Source organism: Parus major, chromosome 3 (assembly GCF_001522545.3).
Source record: "Parus major isolate Abel chromosome 3, Parus_major1.1, whole genome shotgun sequence".
NCBI classification, from domain to species: Eukaryota; Metazoa; Chordata; class Aves; order Passeriformes; family Paridae; genus Parus; species Parus major.
Window position 1 is genome coordinate 69,141,453 of NC_031770.1, and position 22,790 is coordinate 69,164,242.

A 22,790-nucleotide genomic window follows, 5' to 3' on the forward strand; every position below is an offset into this window, starting at 1 on the left:
ACAAGTCAGGAGAGGTTACCCTGTGTGTAACCCTGCATTAAGGGATAAGATGCCATAAATATAGTTTCCTGCTGTTATTTTTAAACTAAGAGTACAAAAGTGAGAGACCCAGGTCAGAGTGAAGCTGCACCATCCTTGGCCATCCAAAGCTAGTGCCTTTGGAAAAGTGCAAGGACAGGGCAAACATATACTGATTTTCCTCCCATAGAACTCCAGAGCTATTTGTACTACAGTGATTTCCTGAGCTGAGGCGATGCCTTTGTTAGTAGCCTGTAATTTGCTTCCTTGAATTTGCCCTTAAATTTCATCAAACTCTCATAACTTGCCTTGAACCTACCAAGCTTTCCAGCAGTGAGCTGTGGGTCAAGCCCAGGCGGTGGCAGCAGTCAGAGCTGCCCTAGGAAAGTCATTCCAAGGTAACGCCCTGACTGTTGGGGGGCAGTCAGACAAGCCCCTGTGTCCCTCTGACCTCTCTGGCCAACCTGCAATTTGACTGCCTGTTTTTCCAGCCTGCCCAAGACCTTCCTTCTGACTGTCAGGGAAGGTCGTGCTGTGACCCCTCACTGTCAGGCAGAAGCAGTTTCTGTGTGTCTGCTGCCCTTCCCTGCTGCTGGGGAGCACCTTTGCCTAGCAGGATCTGTAGCAGTGTGACAATAAATGCCACCAAAAGCACTCGCGTTTCCCTTAGCACACAAGAAAGGAGAATCAAGTCATGGTTGGGCTTGTAATAAAATGTAATTACAACAGCTTGTATGCTGAAGTTGACAATGTCTTTGCTGTATCAAATCAAATATGTTACGCTGAGATCCTTTTGTGCACAGTTCATTTGGGTCTTGTGTGTCAACACATGTTGTGAGGAGCTCTAAGAGGCTTTGCCAAAGCACAGTGTCACAAGTGTTGGGAGCGCAGAAAAGCACAAAAAACTGTGATTGTTAACATTTAGAGTGTTTCCTGACCACCACGTATTTAATACTTCACCAGTTGCAAAAGAAAGCAACATTTCAGACAAAGAAGCGCCCTGGGTCAGTACCTCTTGTTTTGGGGGTTGATAACTCAGAGTTTCTGAGGTGCCATCAGCTACTTTTACCATCAGAGGAGAATATGATGCAGACAATGCAGTGTAGTGTTCTGTGCAGGTGCACAACCTCTCTCACAGCCCCATGGCCACCAGTGGCCCCTTCTGCAGGAACCACTCCCTTCCTCAAGCAGGGAGCAAACCTGGCCTGGATCTGTCTTCTCAGCCTCCGCCAAGCTCCTCTGCAAAGGTTTATCTTGCCAGCTTTTCTTTAAGGCACACCAAAATGCAGAGCCTGCAGCACTGGGCTTTCAGTATGTTTTGGTGCCAAATCCAGTGTAATTGTTGCATTTCCTTTCCCTGCTGCACTCCCTGCCTACAGACAGTCTGTAATGTAAGATCCTGGGAATGTTTTGTTTTGGGAGGTGGAAGAGACACGGAGGGTGTCCGTCAGAAAGCACTGCAGGGAGGAAAATGAACACTGCTGGACACAGAAGGAAAGCAGTGATGTTCATGGTAAATTGGGCCTTTCCATTCAACTCCTGCTGTGGCAAGCCTGATAATTTTAACCCTGAAAGGACACTCTCTGCAGTCACATGAGACTTTCTTTGGTAAAAATCAGAGCCCCATGGCAGGCTTTCGTGGGGTTCCTAAGCTGGCTGAGCACGCCTGGAGAGCGAGTGCAACCCCAGTGGCTCTGAACAATACAGAGACACTGCAAAGTTTGCTCTGTTCTGATGTTTGACATTCAGTATTTGCATAAGAGTTTTAGGCAGGTGGGGTTGAAGACTGGAAATGTTATAACCAATCTGTAAGTCCCATCATATATAGTGGATCTATCTGAACAGAGCAGATACCCCCTAGCAGTATTGAAAACACACAGGATTTAACATGTTGCAAATAAATGCATTTACTGGAGGGTAGGGCTGGGAGCCCTCTATTTTTTTATCATACAGGTGATTGTGTGAACTACAGACTGGATAATAAACCAGTGGGTTTCTTTTTGGTTAGTCACACTTACAGAGTTTTAACCAGGCATAACATACTTGCCTTTGAAACAAAGAAGCCCCCAGCTGCAGATGCTTGTCACCAGAGACCTCTATCAAGTGGTATCCTTCCCATTATGTGAGTGAGAAATCCCAATTTCATTCCCAGCAACATCAGCTCTGATCACACTGGGTTCTGAAATTGTGAAATCTGAAGTGCTCTGAGAAATTTATAGGTTTTATAGTTTATAGATTTAGTAAAAAATTGTAGTTGTTTGTAGTAATAAATGAACCTTTATTTGCTTTATGTAGAGGATGCTCTTGAACCACATCTTTAGGTTTTCTCTGAAGCTGAGAGAGCTATGACCCTGCTCTGTGAAAAAATACAGAAAACAGGGAGTCCTCCATTATCACTTGCCCGAGGGAGCACAATTTTGACAACATTAGCCATTACAAGGCTTATGATAAAAGTATGAGAATTGCTTAGACCTTTGTGTCTAGCAATATATGCAGGCAGGACTGGGACTACTGTTCTGTCCATATGCAGGAAATCAAATGCCTGGACAAAACAACACTTGAAAACATATTTCTACAGCTGGTATTTTTTTGTTTTTTTAATTAACCTTTGCTTGTAGGTGACCCTTACTAGAAGCTGTGAAGCATGCTGTATATTCCCTTGGCGTTGTGCGTATGGTTGTATATTTGTTTTCTTTATTAAAATCTGGGCAGAGGAAAATGGACCAGATTCCACTCCATTCCCCCTGCTCAGCTTCAGCAGCTGCATGGAGTTGTGGTGAAGTAACTGCATTAATGGAGTACGTCCAGAAGTCCACTGCTAACATGCCTAGTAACAGATGTTATAAAACTGCAGAGAGGAAATGTTTGGCAATTACTCTATGGCTACCTTGTGCTGGCAGCCTCCCCACTCAGGAGTGCTGCAGATGAAGAGGGGGGAAGTCCATTTCAGTACTGGTAGTACTTCTGAGGTGAGGCAGGATTTGCAGAACCATGGAATTCGTGAAAAAAAATCAAGTTGGTAGGGATTTTAGGAGATCTCCTCCAAAGCCCATCTGAAAGCAGGCACTGACTGATGGCTGCAAGCTCGAGCTTTCATCACACTTACCTGCAGGACACAGAGTCGAGGCAGTTGTTGTGGGATTCACCTATTGGATATCTGCAATAGAAGCCTCACCACTCAAGCCAGTCCCTCTCCAGCACTCATGATCTGGAGAGAGAAATGGGAAAGGTAAGGGTTATGTCCAGCTTTGGAGACCAGCTGTGGTCAGGTGAATCCCACCCAGGGTGAAAGACACCCACTCAGGTGTGTTTCTTGCAGCTTTGTGATCAGTGGTAACAGGGAAAATGACAGCACTGAGCAATCTGCCTTTGGATTAAAAAGAGCTAAAATGAAAATTTAATAAAGAGTTGGTTTGCTTTGTTATTTTCTCTCCCTCGGGCAGATGAGCCACCCACCGTGCCTGGACCCCAGCCTGGCTGCTGGGGAGATGCAGTCCCCCAGGATGGCAGGGAAGAAGCGAGGGCGGCCCCCGCTCCAGCCAGCGCCCATCAAAATGTCTGTTCACAACCTCTTCTCGGCCCCAGCCGGTGCTCTGCCAGCCATGAAGATCCCAAAGAAGAGAGGCAGAAAACCTGGGCACAAGGTAGATGCATGACTTTCACATTCCTTGTCCACCTCCTGTTGGTCTTAACATATTTTCTTCTAGAAATTCAGCTAAAATGCAGGAATAGAGGGAAAGTTGTGTGGGTCTGGGGCAGAGCAAAGCAAAGGAAAAAAAAAAGAGAGAAGATGGTTTCTCTTCTACCTGAGCTGGTGAAAAAAATCACAGAATCATAGAGTATTCTAAGTTGAAGGGGACCCATCAGGATCATTGAGCCCATCTCCTAGTCCTGTGCAGGACACCCCAAGAACCACACCATATATATTTTCTTAAAGGTTAAAGTTATTTTAATTTGGTCTGTTTGAAGATGTTTTCCACTGTGTTGTGTGGGATGGCTGCACACCTCTGGGAAAGTGTTTCTCATTTGTCATTTTTTTCTTTCTCACAAACAGTGATTAGAAATTGAACAAACTGAACAGAGAAAGAAAGGAATACAAGAGAGCAGAAATAAAGAGAGGGGGGAAAAGCTACTGTCCAAAGGAAAAAAGAAAAAAGGGGCATCTGAGAAAAATAACTGGATTTCACTTTATTTGTCTGCTCACTTCCCAGCTCTCTGTTCAACCCTGGGCCAAAGGCAGAACTAAAGAAAGACAGGAACCCTTAGTGCCTTAAGCCCTTCCGATGCTGCTGCTGGGCTGGGTCTCTCCCACCACACCACTTTGCAGTGGGCTCAGCACCAGCAGGAGCAGTGCCACTGTGATGCCTCACACCAGGCAAAAATGGGACTGTCATGCTGAGGGAAGGAGAAATTGTTCTGGGGAGTGAAACTGGGCTACAGAAAGGGGTCTTGTGTTCAGTGGATTCTCTGTTCATCTCTCAGCCTCTGTCTCTGGCCAGCTTGGGGCACTGTACGTGTTTGCCACGTCTGTTCCTTGTTTTGGACGAGCTCTGGTGCAGACAATGCAGACTGTTACACAAGGAGGGCAAGTAGTTGACTGATCGAAAATCAGAGCTGCTTGAGTTTGTGGTGTCAAGACAGAAAAGTGAATAAAACAATTCACTGAAGCTGATACAGCCTTCCCTGGAGAAGGGCTTGTCCAGGGTGTTGCCTGGGTCTCCCATGGGTCTCTCCTGGTTCATAGGAGGCAACAACATCCCATGCATGGTGCTGCTGGTTGAGCTCTGGACACAGGGACCAATTGTTTTATTTCTGTGATCCTTGGATTTGAGCTTAATCTACAGCAGGCTCCCCTCATCTTTACCTTTCCCTCCTTTTCTCCTCCTGCCAGACCTTCTTCCTCCCATCCCCTTAACCTCTGTATAACAGTAGGCCAAAGCAGAGCTCCAAGCTAAAACTGCAGCAAATATTCAAGTGTTTTGTAAAATACTTTTTTTTTTTTTTTACTTCCATATCAGGATAAAACTCCAGGATGGAAACAGATCTGAGTTGCTTTACTTGAGGTTTTGTTTATTTCAAGTTTTTTATTATATTTATTTATTTAAAGTAATTTAGTTTTTATCAGTAAAGCTGGGTGATTTGTAGACTCTTCAGATCAAAACTATCCAGTCTGGACAATAATACTTTGGAGATGTGCTGAAATTGGGTCTTTGAGGCTTGAGACTGTGTGATTTTCCAAATACCACAATGACCTTGTAGGGGACCCCTTGCAGGGTTTTTCAGCTCCCCATCCCTTCTGTCCCTGCTTGTCTTGGTGATGCCCATTTCCTGCTGATGCATTTACATTTGATTTGTAATTTGACAAGAAAAAAAATAATAAATTGGGGGATATGTTCTGTTCTATCCTAAATGCACCCATCCACCTGGAAAAAAATCTTTCACCAACCACCACATATATATAAATGGGAGAAGTGATAGACTTAAATTCCTAAAAATGCTGCAGTAATACTGTGCTTTGGACCTACGTGGCTGAGCATTTGATTGCTGTGTCCCCCTCTTCTTCCAAAGGGACACTTTATCCCTGGCTGGGTACCACAAACTCCTCCTCTTTGTCCCCAGGCACTTAGCGAGGAGGCAACAGCATCCCTCCTTTGGCAATGGATCTGAGAGGAGGTTCTTTCTTGGTGAGTGTGGCACATAGAAAGGCATCATCCTTTTATAACCAGTGGCTTAGGTGGATGGAGCTGACACTTGTGAGCTGCAGCACCTGTGGCATGTGGCCTGGAGCTGCTGGTTTGTGCTGTAGGATTCATACACCAAAGCAATGTTTCTGCGAGGTGCCTTCGTATGCTGTGTGGTCAGCTGAAGTGAACCCCTCTCCATCCATCCATCCATCCATCCATCCATCCATCCATCCATCCATCCATCCATCCATCCAAAGGACTTCCCCAGTGTGAGTCAAAGATTACATTTTTTGATGGGGAACTCTAGCTTGATTTAATTAGCTCAATAATTGTATGACTTTCAGATACCACAAGACTTTAAATGCATTTAAAAAATTACTCCCTGCCCGAATGGCAGACAACCAAATTCTTTATAGCAACCAGAGAGCTGAATTATTACAGAACAGATGGAAAAATACTTCTGAATTTTTAAGAAACTAGGAATTTACAGCCTAGATTTAAATTTATTTTGACTGAGATGTGAATAACAGACATTTTCAATCACATGCTCTTTATAGACAGGTGACCCATTGCCTGTTTTCATTGATATTGAAGCAAATATCTGTGTCTTCCTGAAATGACATTTCATCACACTTCATCACCAAGAAAAGTCTTTTCCTTGCTACCCTGTTTATTTTTTCACAGCTTTGGCTATAAAATTTCATCAGCTGTTTTTCCAAAAACTGTTTTGTACCTTATGTGGAGCTATTTGCCATAAAATGTTACATTTCCCCAAAATACAATATTCTTTCTGATTGTCTAAATCTCTGGGAAAAAGCCTATTCTGGCAGCTGGGGGGGAGGTTAGTAGATGGGTGGGTTTTATTTCTCTGGCTGTGAGTGAGAGCAGCCCTGAAGAGCTGCCTAGAAAGCCTGTACAAGGGAAGGTTTGTTAGCACCCTGCAGGGATTCGCCGTGTTAGAGGACAGCAGAGGGACAAGCGCATGGGGCAGCACTGCAGCACAGACCATCCTCCCAGAGGGCAACAAGGCCATGACCCCCTTTGAGCAGCTCAAGGGGCAGTTTGTCCATCTGTGCAAGCAAAACAGTTCCCACCTGGGGAGGTGGCCCCAGCCCAGATCAGCCAGAACCTTGCAAGCTCCTGCCAGGTGGGGTGGGCAGCGAGTCACACGTGTGGAGTGACAGTTTCCATTACGGGGCATCGGTTCCCCTGCTGCCCTAGAAGTCAATACTAATGATGACAAATAAGCAGTCAGGATTTGGACACATTGGGAATGAGATTGCACAGACAGCCTTAAAAGTGTCCTGTTTATTCACCTGTCCTATGATACAGGCTTGGATTTCAAGGTTGTATACACTCCTGTCAAGGTTACCTGCCTCATTCGCTGTGAAACACTGATGGGATGTAGGAGGCTGTGTGCAGACTTGCTTGCATCATTTGCTGTGCAGAAGAAAGTTATTGCATGACACAAGAAGAAAAGGTGGGAAAGACCTTGGAGTGTGTTTCCCTTTGCCAGCTGCCCTCCTCTCTCACCCTCAGTGACTGGGCTTGTGTGATGCTGAGTCTCCTCACACAAGGAAGTGCAGAGCCACGGACCCCAAAATTTGCCCAGAAGCTCTGTGCTTCCCTGGTGTAGGCTTAATGGCAACCTTCTGTCCAGCTATCAGAAGTCCACATGGCAGGACTGGGCTGGCTTGGACACTCATCTTAATGAACATTTTTGGGGGGCTGGAGACGGTTCTATCTCCAGCAGCAAAAGCTCTCATTGCCAGGAGGTGCCTCTGCCCTCCTGTCTGGAAGGAAAAGGCCCGTGGGGATGGGGTGAATCCCAGACTTTTCTAGGAATTGTATTTCAGGACCAGGGAAAACTGGTACAGGGGAACAGGGAGCCATAAAAATGAGAACCTGCATCTAAGTGGCTTAAGAAAACTGCAGGGAGAGATTGTATTGTGGTTCATCATATTTCTTTCCCTTGTATTTTATTATACAAGCTGGCAGAGATCTTCTTCAAAAATTAAAAAAAAAAAAAGTTACCTGGAAAATATTCTTCACCTTCTTTCATTTTTTTTGTGGTTGATGACATAAATACCAGTCAAATGAATCCTGGCTTCTCTGAAGGGGTGTGCAGACTGCAGGAGTCAGCAGAGTCCTCCCCATCCCCAGGCGCTGCATACTCAAACTTGTAGCCAGCATCAATGGCACAAAGGCCCACTCTCTCTGCATCTAATGCATGGTGACTTTGATAAAGTAAACACATTTGTTTCCTACCTGAAATCCCTGATCAGTTTTCTCTGATCTCATTTCCATGGTAGAAAGTCCATAAGAGTTGGGGGGCTTGGTTGTAGATGTTGTTTTAAAGCAACCACTTTTACATCTCATGCTGTGCATATTAAAACTTACCACATTTGATAGTCAAAAGCTGATTCAAATGCCTTACCACAAGGATTTCCCAATGAGCTCTGACAGATTTCCTCTGTCTCCTTTTCTCTTTCTTTCTCTCCACTGCTTTTTTTGACACTCATGCATATGTGCTTTCTACTGGCAAGCTCTCAGTCAGTCAGCTGGTTAGTTGGTTGGCTTTTCGATAGAGAAGACTCAATCCAAGAAAAGACATCTTTAAGTGGAATACTTTGAGGTTTATGCTTCATTATATTCAGGGACTACTCAGGGTTTCAGTGGCCAGGAAGTAGCTGGCCCTCGCTTCTTCCCTGCCATCCTGGGGGACTGCATCTCCCCAGCAGCCAGAAGCTATTGTTTGCTTAGTCTACTATCTCTTGCACTAATCAGGCATTGCTTTACCTTAATCTAAAAAAAGCCAATTCTCTACTACCCCTAATAAAATGACATTTATCTGTACCTAGAGGCTGTAGAGCACATTTTGTTGCAATTAATTTTGCAGTAAATTGTTCACTAGAACAGGAAACTGCCAAGAAGGGGCTTCCACACTACACGTTTTACACAAGCCTTGCCTTCTGTTTATTTCCTCTTGAATATGAGCCTGCCTGGGCCTCCAAGATCTAGGAGGTGAAAAAGGTCTGATGGTGCTCGTGAGGCAGTGCACCATGTTGGTGGGGCAGCACACACTCAGGAAGGCTCAGGGGCTGAAGAGGGGACTTTTGTGCCTCTGTTTGGGCCCACAGGACTGTGAACCAGGAAGGATATTAAGGAGCCAACACCAAGTGAAGCAGAATTTGTTAGGTGTACTGTCTCAAAAATAGTATCTATATAGAGAAATGCAAGTGTGAGAGCATACATGAGTTGCTAGAACCTGTCCAGAGAAGGACAACAAAGCCAGTGAAGGGTCTGGAGTATCAATCCTATGAGGAGCAGCTGAGGCAGCTGGGGGTGTTTAGCCTGGAGAAAAGGAGGCTCAGGAAAGACCTTATTGCTCTCTACAAACACCTGACTGGAAGGTGTAGCCTGGCAGGGTCAGAATCTTCTGCCAGACAACCAGCAACAGGGAAAAGGGAAATGGCCTCAAGTTGTGCTAGGGGAGGTTTAGATAGAAGGTTTGGAAAATTTTCTTTGCAGAAGGGCGTTCGAGCATTGGAACAAGGGAAGTGGTGGAATCCCTGTCCCTGGAAGCATTCAAAAGACGTGTAGGTGTTTAGGGACATGGTGTAGCAGTGATCCTGGCAATGTTAGGGAATGAATGGACTCAATGATCTTAGAGGTCTTTTCCAACCTGAATGATTTTGTGATTCTATACATACAAGTATATATGCACATCTCTTTATAAATACATATATTTCATATAAATATAGAGTGTGTACAAATGCACACAATGTATTCTTTATATATATATGTGTATATAAATGTGTGTGATCAAAAACAAGCCCAGAAGCCTAACATAGGGACTACCCAAAGTTTCACTTTTCCAGCCCACTTTGCCATAGAAAAGTGAATAATTGACATATTGCTATAGAATGTAGTAAATCATGCTGCTTCTCATCTTGCATGGAATAAATCCCAAACTGGATGGAGACCTTGATTTTTGAAACCCTGTTCTCTTCCCATTCAGCAAAGCTTTCAGTACTGTCTCTCACTGTATCCTTCTGGACAAAAGGTCAGGCACACAGCTGGATAAACACATCATGCCATGGGTGAGCCACTGGCTCACCACTCAGGCACAAAGGGTTATAGGGAATGGGTGACATTGGACTGGTGACCTGTCACCAGTGGAGTTCCACAGGGCTCCATCTTCAGCCCCATGCTCTTCAATATCTTCACGAGTGACTTGGATGCAGGATTGGGATACTGAGCAAGGTCACAGATAATACAGAACTGGGACGAGCTGTTGACTCCCTCGAAGCAGGGGGACCCAGCAGAGACCTTGACAAATCAGAGGACTGAGCAGTCACCAACCATATGAAGTTCAATGAGGGAAAGTGCTGGATTCTGCATCTGGGATGGGGCAACCCTGGATGCACGGACAGACTGAGTAACAAGAGGCTGGAAAGCAGCAAGTGGAACATGAGCCAGCAGTGCCCTGGCAGCCAGGAGGGCCAACCCTGCCCTGGAGGACATCAGGCACAGCATGGCCAGCTGGGCAAGGGAGGGGATTGTCCTGCTCTGCTCTGAGCTGGGGTGGCCTCACCTCCAGTGCTGGGGGCAGTTTTGGGTGCCACAATATAATAAAGGCATTAAACTACTAGAGTGTGTCTAAATGAGGGCAACAAAGATGGTGAAGTGTCCTGAGGGGAAGCTGTATGAGAAGCAGCTGAGGTCACTTGGTCTGTTTGGCCTGGAGGAGACATAGAGGAGACCTCACTGCAGTCTTCAACATCCTTGTGAGGGGAAGAGGAGGGGCAGACACTGATCTCTTCTCTCTGGTGAGCAGCAATAGGACCTGAGGGAATGGCCTGAAGCTGTGTCAGGGAAGATTTAGGTTGGATATTAGAAAAAGGTTCTTCCCCCAGAGGGTGGTTGGGCACTTGCACAGGTTTCCCAGGGAAGTTGTCACAGCACCAGCCTGATGGAGTTCAAAAGGACTTGGACAATGCTCTCAGGCACGTGGTGTGACTTTGCGGATGGTCCTGGGCAGAGCCTTGGTGATCCTTGTGGGTCCCTTCCAACTCAGCATAGTCAGGGATTTAGCCTGCCCCAGGGGAGGTTGTGGAAAAAACTCACTCAGACGTGCCTAAGTCCTACACACTTCCCTCTCCTTTCCCCAGCTTTCTGTTTTTACCATTATACTGAAACAGCAACCATTATTTTAGACATTTGTAATAGTCACAGGCAACAAAAATCTTCATCCAAAACTTTTATTGAAAGATTTATCCAAAACTTTATCCAAAACTTCTACTCTCCACCAGGGACTGCTCAAGGTTTGGTTTGCAAGCAGTGCTCTGACTTAATTTCTACTTAAAATAGACTTTGTACACTGCCCATTGAAAAACAACAAAGGGAAAAAAATACCTGTCAGAAGAACACTTTGGTGTAGGACATGAAAATATATAAACCAGCAAGCTGTGTTCTTGGCTCTCTGCTTTCCCCCTACTTCCCTTCTTAGCAAGAAGAAAGGCAAGAGTGGTACCTTCAGGTCACATCCATCACATCAGTCCTTTTTAAATATGAGGACCTGATCATCGTTTGACTGGTGAGATGTTTCCAGGGACTGGCAGCATAAAGACATAATGATATTGCACCGTAAATTCAAACCATGTTTCTCTTCTCCAAGCTGGGCTACAGGTCACAGAGATCACTGGGTGCAGCGGTGCAGCAGTTTGTATTTACTTGCTGGTAATAACACAATCTGGACCACAGTGTGAGCTTATTTACATGGGTGTCAGCCCAGAGTAGCCTCTTGGTGCCACTGGATTTACACAAGATTTACACCCCTGCAGCCAAGAGCAGAATTTGGCCCTAAATTATGGTGCAGTTAAAGACCTCATGTTTCGGAGTTGTGGAGCATTGTTTACACCCACATGAAACAGGTCGTAAAATGCCATTGCACTGATTTGTTGGAGTGTTAGGCTCAATTTGCTCAGGTGTAAATAACTACCCAGTGGGTGGCATAATATTTGCATCCTGTAGCTTAAGGCGTTGCTGTCTGCTGCAAATCAGTCAGGCTTCAGGCTCCAGTATCCTCCTGGGAGCAGGATGGATCTTCTGGCCTGGAGAAAGTGATGCAATAGCAGATTGCTAATGAGTGGGAGTTCATGGGGCGTGACAAACATAGAATAAAATTGGAATATCTTGTGTATACTTTCATTCTTTTTTTGCAGCTGAAATCTCGTGTCCTGATGACTCCTTTAGCAATCTCTCCACCGAGAAGCACGCCGGAGCCGGATATTAGTTCAATCCCCCAGGATGCAGCTACAGTACCCAACTCGGACACCCCACAGGCTCTCACAGGTACTCAGCCTCAAGTGCTCCTTGACCAAGGGGTGAGCAGGAGCCACAGGCTGACAGCCAGATGTCACAGCCAGATGCTGGGCTTTCCAAAACAGGGGGAGCTCATGAAAATGGGGTATTTGCAGATTAGTCTAACTACCAGTGGCAAAGAGCAGAGTTATCCTGTAAGATTGTATTTTGACTGCTGTGTGTCGAGTTAAGTGGAGATGTCAGTTCTATTCCTCTTGAAATGTGAACATCAAAAATCCATGAATGCTCTATTTTATACCTAACATTTTCACTCCATCTAATATGTTGCAATGACCAACCTAAATCCCTGTGTGAGCGTGAAACATCTGTTACAGTTTGGGGAGAACGGAGGAGCCATGGTCTGACCATAGGCAGGGCTACCAGCACAAAAACCCCAATGCCTTATCACAGCAGCAGGCGTGGTCATTTCTGAATATAGTCACAAAACACAGCCTTACTCTTTCTTTTTGTTTATATTACCAGAAGGAACATAGGTCAAGGCTTTTAAACTGATGTAAATGAGAAGAAAATCAACAAGACAGCAGATTTACCCTGAGATTTCAGCAGAGAAATGGATTAGATAACACTAGAATCTAAGCACAACATATAAATTCCATTATTTCTTAGCTGGGATGCACAGAGGAGAAGTTTTCCATCTGCTCTGGTGGCAGAATGATACTAAACTGACAATGGCAATAATATATTTTATTCTCGTTTATCCCTTCACACGCAAAGTCTGCAAAACACTTGGCAAACACCAGGTGAGAGGATGGAAGTGCCCTGAGAGGTATCCCCAGGGCTGCTTTTGGAGCAGGACAGGGAGGCACAGTCCACCAGCCCTGCCAGATCACAAGGGTGGCTGCAAAGGCAGGGGCTCCATGGTCATTCCAGGCTCAGTGGATGCAGTGCCCTGCACCTCTGTCTGCCCATCCTCATGCCACTGGCACCTTTCCTCCCAGCATCCTCCCAACAGTGCCTGCAGGTTCCCACCAGAGTAGGGCTGGCAGGAGATGAATGGAAGCTCAAGTCAGCTTTTACCTCCCTCTCAGTTTCAAAAGGACTGTAGGGACCCTGGCTCTGCAGTGGGGGGCTCAGCACATTGCCTGCAAGCTGCAGAGTGCCTCCCCCAGCTGAGCCCCAACAAAACCAGTGGATTGTCATGCAGAAGCCACATTCTGAAGATTTGTCAAGGTATGGCACTCCGGGAAGTCTGAACTCTGACATTCCCCTGCAATTCCTGCATGCTGCTGCTGTATTTTCAGTTAACTGTCCCTTTGTTTATTTGGCACTTGGAAGGTGTGAAGTGGTATTATGATAAATACGATTTCTATTACCCTCCTGTTTACCCAGGATGTAGTGCTTGAGCCCCTTCTGCTGGTCCCTGCGAGATGGGGGAGCAGAGTGCACTCTGACAGTTGCGCTAGATTTTCATTATGGTGATGCAAACAGTAAATTATTTCCATCTTTACACAGCTGTCATCATGTCCTCCACTCTGCTTGATGGGGGTTTTTTGTCACATATCTGATTTCTGTCAGAAGATAATGTTATATTGTTTGAGAGATGACAGCTCAAGCACACTCAGCCAGCTATTATAATATGTCTCACTTTAGCCTGGCTCTGGGCTGTGTCTTAGTCGCCCTTAGTTACCGCAGTGCTATCCCTGCTCCCCCCGAGATGCAGTTAGCCTCAGCCAAGCTTAAAATAAGTTCATGGTAGTGAGGAGAATACTCATTTTTTTGGCTATTGCTGGCAGGCCTGATGGCATGTAGAAAAACTGACTTTGCACCTTATGAGAGGAGGCATGCAAGGCTTGGCTGTGGAGAGGCTGGGGCAGACTCCCTCACAGCCCCTGTGTGGCACAGTCATGTTGTTGCAGTCCCAAAATGTGCACTGCACGCCATGTACAGTTTCCCTCAGCTTGATGCAGTTTGTAGAGTGTTAGTTTGGACACAGAGGGTTAGGAAGCTCCCAAAGACCAGATTCTCTGCCTTGGCACTGTGCAGCATAACCCTCCAGAAATTACGGCTGCATTAGAGTCAGAAGATGCAAGGATCCAAAGCCTTTCCAAAAGTCACCCCAGAGCAGTGCTTCTCACAGTGGCTCTCAATGAACCAGTCTAAAAACAGAGGAAAAAAAAGCCAACAACCTGAAAACACAGCTCAGGCTGGCATTCCCTTCTTGCTCTGAAGTCACCACTGGTAGTCCCAGCACATGTTTCTGGTCACAAGTTGCATGGAGAAGGTAGGCTCAAGAGAGCAGACCCCAGGTACAAGGATGAACTTTTTCAGATGTGTGTAGCTTATCCTATGCCGAGACACTGAGCCAGACCTAAACTCTGCTTGTTTTGCTCTGGCAATGGGTCATTAACACAGGGAAGTCTGGCTCTGCCATCACAAATGGCAACAGTTCACCAGTGAAGGAAGAACTTGGGGAATGAATAGAAATGTAGAACGTCAGCATTTCCTAGGATGTTCTCAGGACTGTTTTGTAATAACCTTGTTGGGATTTTATGTCTGCAGTCTGCATTTATGTCAACAAACAAGCAAACCTGGGGCCGTACCTTGACAGAAAGAAGGTGCAGCAGCTGCCAGAGCACTTTGGCCCGGAGCGGCCGTCGGCGGCTCTGCAGCAAGCAGTGCAAGCCTGCATCGACTGTGCACTCCAGCAAAAGGTGGTCTTCTCCCTCATCAGGCAGGGCTATGGAGGCGAGATGGTGTCAGGTAAAGCATCTTTGTAAGGGGTTTGTGGCCATTAGGAGGCACTTGAAGCATTAAGTGTCCCCCAGTCCTCACTGCCCTGGATGTCCTGGTCCCATCAGTGGGATGGCAACCAGCTTCGAATATCCCTTATGCTTTTGTAAAATGAGCTGCTGCAGGAATTACCTTGGTGTCAGATGAAAGAATGTTGGTAAGGGGTATTGCAGTGGTGATTCAGGTGAGGAACATGCACTCCAGAGTCTGCCTCTCACCACTCTTTGGAGCAGTGCTGAGACCAGGGCTGAGAGATGTTTTCATGCAGCTGTTCAAGAATCGGCAGCAGTGCCAGCCCACTTCATGACACACATTGCCACCACAAGTACACATGCATGCCTCTTGTAATGAGGGTGGAAAAACTCTGGAACAGGTTGCCCAGAGAGGTGGTGGATGCCCCAAACTCAGATATACCCAAGGTCAGGCTGGATGGGCCTTGGAGCAATCTGAGCTAGCTGAAGATGTCCCTAGTCATTGCAGGAGGGTTGGACTAAGTAACCTGTAATGGTCCCTTCCAGCCAAAATCTCTCTATAACTGTATGATTCTGTGTTTCTCAAAAGGACAACTTTCATGGAGTTTAGCTGTTGGTGTGTCCCCCGCCTACAGCTCATGAGCCAAACCTGCTCTCCAGCGCAGGAATTGCAAAAATCCCATGGCAATTCTTCATGCAGCAGGACTGCTCACAGTCTGCACAAATATATCAGAGAGAATCAAAAACCAAGGGGAACTTCCCAGCAGCTCCTCACCTTCCCACAGTGGCACTTCTTGCTGTGTCCTGATGAACCTCCCATGTTCCACGATGAATCCCCTGGCCTGGTTCTCAGCGTGAATGTGAACTGTTCTTTTATCACAGCAAGGGTTTTGTGTCACAACATTCTTTTGGCATATGGGGATGTGGTGGGAATGAAACAATGGTGGGAATATGGGAACAGCACTCTCCAATGAGCTGCTGCAGATGAGTCAGGCATGAGCACAAAGCTGAGGATTTCAAGTCCAATCAGTTTTGCAGGGACTGCAGATGCTCAGCTGTGCCACTGGGACCTTCTTGTGTGGGAGCCCAAACTCTGGCCCTCTGTGCAGCATATAAATCCTGCTTCTTCCCCCTCCTCAAGCTCTCTGTAATCACAGGTGTGCCTTCCCCAAGGGACACCAGAAATACTCTGAGAATGATCCAGACTTGTTCACAGAAACACAAGACTGAAGCAATTCAGTGCAAAAGCTCACTTTTGCCTAGTTCTGTGCTGCATATATGATTTTCATTACAATCAGGAGAGTCATATTATGCACCAAGCCTGCCAAACTCCTTGGTCTCAGTTCCTCTGAGCTGGCTCAGCTTCAGCTTCACCTGAACTAAAAGCACCTGGTCAACATTTCTCCCAATTTCATGCTTCTTCTAGTCATCAAAGAGGGGTGAATGGCCTCCTAGTTGTGGTGTGGCTCTACAATTGCATCTCACCCCCAGCAATGCAGAGGTTTGTCAGAGGCTTTCCAATCCTCCCATGGCTTGGCTCAGATGTTCAACCAGCTGTGGACCATGATCCCTCACAGCAGCTTACGCCAACAGGAAATCTCTGAAGTTATCCCCAAAATTATAAGTCTAATGTTGCATTTTTTTCTTGTTAGTAGTGATGGGAGACTGTAGGATTGGGAAAGAACCTTCCAGGTGGAACACATCACATTGTCCTCCCTGCAAACCTGTTGAAATTGAATGTGTCCTGCTACAACTGATCCTGGTGGGTCTGTTTTGACACCTCTACCCCTTCCATGGCTGGGACCTTATGCCCTTTTTGTTTCCTGGCTAAATATGTCCCCTAACAAGTTTACCAGGAATTTTATTTGCTCTGTTCTTACCCTTACATGTATTTCTAAGAGAGCCACCCTCATCCTTCTAGGCTGAAATACACAGTTCCTTTCAGGTAAGGAAGATCACTGAATCAGTGAAAGGAGTGCAGGTCTTGCCACAGTCCCACACAGCAGGATGGTGGTGGCTGCAGTGCCACAGGGAAAATTTCTGTTCCCCAAACATCAATGCAGTCTGCCTGTGCACTTGTGCAAGTGTGAATTCACCCTTCTTCAGCCTGTGTGACCAGAATGACGCCCATCAATCCATCTCAGGTTTCTCCAGAACTTTGAATAGTGGCTTTAACACTCCATTTTCTCTCCTGGAAATGTTTTGTTCCACACCTTCTGGAAATACATCTGAGTTTTTCATGACTGTGTCACCTTGCTGTTTTATGTGGGTTATTTTGAGCCTCTTCAAAGAGTTATGGATTTCTGCTTATTTTCCAGATTTTTTTTCCACTAATTTTTACTATTACAGAAAACAAAATCAGTTGATCCTTTCTGTGCAATCTCTCAGTCATGTTCTCCATTGATTATGTCTGCCAGCCTACAGCATTCACAAAATCTTCTTGTGCCAGCACAGACTGCTGCTGGTTTCTCTCTGGGACTTGGGGTCTCCTCCCAGCAGACCCTGTTGTCATTTCTTGACCCACGTCTTGTATGCAATCATTTCCAATTTAATGAAAGATTTATCATACTTTACTGAATTCTGGATAGACCACAACTGCCAACATTCCCTTGCCTATAAATGCAGTTAACTCAGTAAATAAAGATCAGTGATGAAGCTGTTACCTCTCTCTTCAGTACAGTCCTAGTACCTTTCATTCATTCACAACCATTCCTTTAATTCTTATCTCTCCATTATCTTTTAAAACCTTGGGTACTGCTGAAGTCAGCCTAACAGTCCATCACTATTGGTGATCACGGCAGATCACTTTCTTTCCCCTTCCTTAGACCAGGGTATTATAATTGCCTCCTTCTAATCACACAATACAATTTTCAGATGGATGCATACATTAGAAAACCTTGCACTGCTGGCCATGCCAGTCAGCATCTTTCAGCTCTCCAGGGGGAAGGTGATCTGGGTCACACAAACTCAGCTCCTTAAGCTTCTCCAGTTGTGTGCCTCAGGCAGTATAATTTTGCAAAATATTTTAAGACATGCAAATACCCAAGTAAAATGTCTTCCCCTGCTCTCCTTCTCTCTTCTGCCATGCATCCACAAGTACTGAATTGCTCCTGTTTTCCTTTCCAGTTTCAGCTTCTTTTGAGGGCAAGCAGCATCTCCAGAACCTGCTGGTAGTGAACAGCATCGGGTATGTCCTGCGCTTCCTGAAGAAGCTGTGTCGCAGCCTCCTGTGCGACAATCTCTTCAGCAACCAGCCTTTCCAGCCGTACAGCGCCGTGACGGACAGCCCCGAGGGGTATGAGAACACACGGATGGAGGCAGGTAGGCTGCGTGATCACCTTGAGCTCAAGGTTTAATAGAGCTGGAGAAATGACTGTCTTTTTCTTGGTGCTGTGCTCTGTGTGATAGGGAGCCATACAGGCTCCTCTGTGGGGGCCTTCCAGAGGGAGGCAGTGAGCTTACTGGAGGTGTTTTTCCAGTGGCTCTAGAGGAGGTGTTTGGGTTAGAACCACCGTGTTGAAGTGCCCCAGCAAAGAACTTTTGGGCCAGCATATTATTATGCTGGTACATATTATTAGCTGTGGCATAGGCAGCCTGGATCCCGATCTGCCACCTCCATCTGTGAGCATAAACCTAAATGAGCTGTGACTGCTAAGTGGTTTGCTTTGCCACTTGCAGAGATGTTTCTCCTTGATTAAAACCCTCTGGGACCAGCAAGGTCCCTGTCTTACTGCTTGGCCATGTGGGGCAAAGCCTGGAGGAGCTCTGGCATGAGGCAGATGCATCCAAGGATGGTGGTGGTCCTGAGGGGCGCCGGCCCTGAGCAGCACTGGGCTCCCAGATGGATGGGCACTCCTGAGCTTCCTTCCTGTTCATGTTCTGGGACTGGGTGCTGGCCACACACAGCCTCCAGGGAGCTGGGACTCCTGCAGCCTCATCTGCAACCAGAGGCTGGAAAGCTGCCCTGAGGCCTCACTCTGGCATTGCAAAAACTGGTTTAGAAATAAAGAAAGATGTAAATTATGGACATGAGCCTTCATTTCACCTGCAGGCTTCCTCCTGACTTAAATTATTTTTCCTTTTCTTTTATTAACAGCACAGTGGGTGTTTGGGGAGGACACTGTCTCTCATGCATTCAGTTTAATGGCAGATACATGCTGGCAGATGAGTGAAAGGTGTTTTAGTGTCCACAATCATGATTTTTGAATCAGTTGTTCATCAAGAATACCCTCAGTGTGCATATTGCTCACCAAAGCCGGGAGAGGGCTGCGCACACGGTGCAGAAATCATCTTTTCGTACAAAGAAATCCAGCTGCCACTCTTACACATAGGGGAAGAAAGGCAGGAGCCCAGACTGGAAAGCAGTATTTTTCTTTCCTCTCCACTAGGACATTTGCAGCAAGCTGAATTCTTCTGAGAGGTCAAGGGATTTCTGTAGCACTGAGTGAGTGCAGCCCAAGAGGCCTGGCATTTGTGTTTGCATTTGCATTTTAATTTGCATGTTCATTTGCATTTACTTTCTCACGGCAGGGCTGTGTGTGAGAGCAGGCAATTCCACAACCAGAGTTTTTACAGTTGCTGTTGCACTCTGAGCGTCTCTCCCCACAAAATTCCAGTGCAGATGTCCCTGACACCATCCTCTCTGGATCTCCCCAGACACTGAGGATGGGCAAAACATTGTTCTTCCCTCAGACTAGACAAGAGATGTGGGTGTAGGCAAGGCTTCTTTCCTGGATCTCCCACTGTGGGGTGGGGGATGTGTGTGCAATCAATATCCCCCCAGAAGCAGCATGGACTGGGCAGCCTGGGCTAGTCAGGTAGGTTTCATTAGCTATGAGGAAGGAATTCTTTACTGTGAGGGTGGTGAGGGACTGAAAGAGGTCGCCCAGAGAAGCTGTGGGTGCTCCATCCCTGGAAGTGCTCAAGACCAGGTCGGATTGAGTTGCTGAGTAGGTGTTTAATGCTGCATTGCCTAAATTTTCCATTTCCCCGGGAGCCAACATTTCTCTGCAGCAAGGTCAGCGAGGGGTTCCTCTGCTATGCAGAGCAGAAACAGGGTTTCCCCACGGTGCAGTGACAAGGAGGACTGTAGGAGCTCTGCTGCAGGCGGGTTTGTGAGGGCACCTGTTGGGATAAAGCTCGCACAGAAGGAGCAGGGCCATAAAAAAGCACCACAGGAAGCCATGCAAAGCAACCACATTTTTCACTGTTTCTGTTCCCCATCTTGTAATCGAGGTGTCCTTTCTTTTAAAATCATTTGCTTTTCAGCCCCTTTGCACCAATGAATCTAATCCACGTATTGACTTTGGTGCAGTTACTCTTGATTTACACCGTCAGAAGGGAGAGGAGAAGCCGGCATCGTGTCCAGTCATATTAATCCACTTACCCCATACAGGAATCACCTTTTAACCTTGCCCCAAAGCACATGCCCCTAAGCCATAATTCACCTGTGCTCACAGCAAGCTGCCAGATGCTAATGGCTGTGTACAGGCCAGGTGGGATTTGTTGACATATGCATATATCACTTACAACTGTGTTTTACATGCCTAGGAAGTGCACACTCATCAGGCTGTGCCTAGGGCTGGCCTCTGCATTGAGCCTTGCTGGCTGTGCATTACCTTCCCTGCACTTGAGCCCATGCTCTGCCTGCCTTGCCAAGGCCCCTCACCTGTCTCATGTCTCACATGGGACATTCCCCAGGGCTCTCTCTCAGCTGTGAAGGGTCTTTCTGGCTGTTATGGATACATATTATGTTGTTGGCTTTTTGCAAATATTAAAATGAATGTTAGATGTATAAGGTTAGAAAACTTTGTTATATTACTATCGTTCCTCCTATTTCTGTTATTGATGAAACTTAGAAATAGTAGTATAATATACATATGTGTTGAGCTATGGCATATTATTAAAACAAAAGCTACTTTTGTTTGTATAACCCAAAGACTGAAAAAGATAGTTAGAGATGCCCCTCCATTCTTAGATTATCTTGTCCAGATGAGGACAGCAGTGACCAGAGCTCTGGGGGAGGAATTTATTGCATTTCTGTTATCAGAGAATGTAAAACTCGGTGGAGCCAAGAAGATTGATTTATTGAGAAGAGGGGGGGAGTCAAAAACTAAACAAAGAAACATCCAAAACTTAAGAAGATTGTTTGAATCATGTATGAGAATTTATGAATATGTAGTAGGACTCTGTTTTTAAGGGACAATCCTTTGTTAGTAAGGTGTGCTCTCTTGGCTGAATGCAGAAACACCCGGCCATATCTGTATACTTTATTTCCTAATTGTCTTTCTACTAAACTTTTAAATGCTATAAAAAATATGTGAACTTTGTTTTTCACATGGCTTAGGAGAGTGATTTGTGGGCAGCAGTTGTCTCTGGTTGAGAGATAACTCTCGGGCCTTCCTCTGGGAAATGCCCAGCTTCTGGTCTGCATTACAGCAAATCCCGAGATGTTACCTGTCACCACAGCACCTGGGTTCAAAGCACCTCTGGACCTGCACCCCAAAATTTTCCAGGGGAGCAGTAGAGCAGTTTGACGTAAAATGATGGCAAGAGCTGGGTGACCTGTGCAGAAAACTCTGTGAAGTGGGGCAGGGGCTGAGTGATGGGAAACCAACAGAGATGCTGTAAAGTGCCTCCGCTCTGTGTTCAGATTTCATCATTTGTCACATGCTCAGCTAAGAGGGGCTTGGATGGGAGCATGTGAAAGGTACATTTCTAGGACACCTACATACTGCTGACATGCACCTATGAGATATTAGATTATTCTTCAGAGGAAACCATGTTTGCTAAAAAAACTTATGGCTAACCTGATGGTGGGCACAGAAATAGAAGAAGTTTCTCTTATGTGGGAAGCATGAAGTTTCCCTTTCAGTCAATCCTTTCTTTGCACTTTCTGTCCCAAACCTTGGGTTTTGGCTATTTTGTGCTGTTAGAAAATTGATGTCTCCACATAGAGCATGGCTCCATGTGGCTGCAGCAAAACTTCATGCAAGAGCTTTGGTGGCCACCCTGTATTATTATTACTACAGAAGAAGATGGGAAGGTCTGAGAATAATGTCCCCAGCCTTGCAGTTCTCCCCATGGCCAAGTGAAATTTGGAAACATAGATACCTTATGGAGTTCCCTACCACTGTCCATGGGAGAACAGCTTCTCTTTTTGTGGCACTGGCTGAAAGTAGGGATCTATATGGAGCAGAAGCACAGCAGGACACTAGTGCCTCTGTCTGTAGGAAGGTGGGCTCTTCCTATCCACAAGCGCTTGAAAAGCTGGTATGACAAGCACAACAGCAATGCACAATAAGAGTGTGACTAAGTAGGCAAGCCACTGGCCTGGGAACTGGATTTTTATAAGACTTTCCCATTGACTATGTGGGTAAGCCACTCTTCCCTGCTGTGCCTTTATTTGAGTATGTGTCAAAGGAGGGCAATAATTTATACCAACATGTACAAAGCCCTTCTAAAACAGCTAGGAAAGAAAGAACAATATGATAGAAAACCACATATTATTACAATCAATATTTTTTGTTGCAAGCACCAAATAAACAGCAGCACAGAAATTTCAAGCCCTGAGAGGGTAAGAAAAATGTTTTCTTTCTCCTTTCTAGTACCCTGGCTTGTTTAATCTTGTCTTGTTGCACGCTATGAAGAGCAGTGCTCCTGGCTTCTCAGCACACTTGGAATAAATGGCTTTTATGGCTATCAATAGCTTCAGTGCTCCTCAGCATTTAATTACCTGCAAAGGCCATTTATTGCCTCATATATTCCTCTACCATGATCATTATCCTTTAAACAATAAATAAAACATTAAGGTCACTCTTAAAGAGGGAGCAGAGCCATCCAGCCACAACAAAGTATAATATTAAAAGTTTATATGGTCTTTGGGGCTTTTGGATTGATGGCAGAGCCTGCAGTACAGCTGAGAAGGGCTGGGATGGCCTTCCTTCCTTCCTTCCTTCCTTCCTTCCTTCCTTCCTTCCTTCCTTCCTTCCTTCCTTCC

General features: G+C 45.9%; 1 protein-coding gene across 1 annotated transcript in view; it reads left to right on the forward strand.

Moving 5' to 3' along the window:
- Window positions 1-3,461: 3,461 nt before the first annotated feature.
- SCML4 (Scm polycomb group protein like 4) overlaps window positions 3,462-22,790 on the forward strand; it is a 43,858-nt gene continuing 24,529 nt past the window's right edge. Inside the window, exons 1-4 of the mRNA XM_015620599.3 lie at window positions 3,462-3,662; window positions 11,930-12,059; window positions 14,589-14,789; window positions 17,918-18,112. Coding sequence (XP_015476085.2) covers window positions 3,462-3,662; window positions 11,930-12,059; window positions 14,589-14,789; window positions 17,918-18,112 — 727 coding nt within the window. The remainder of the gene's footprint in view (window positions 3,663-11,929; window positions 12,060-14,588; window positions 14,790-17,917; window positions 18,113-22,790) is intronic.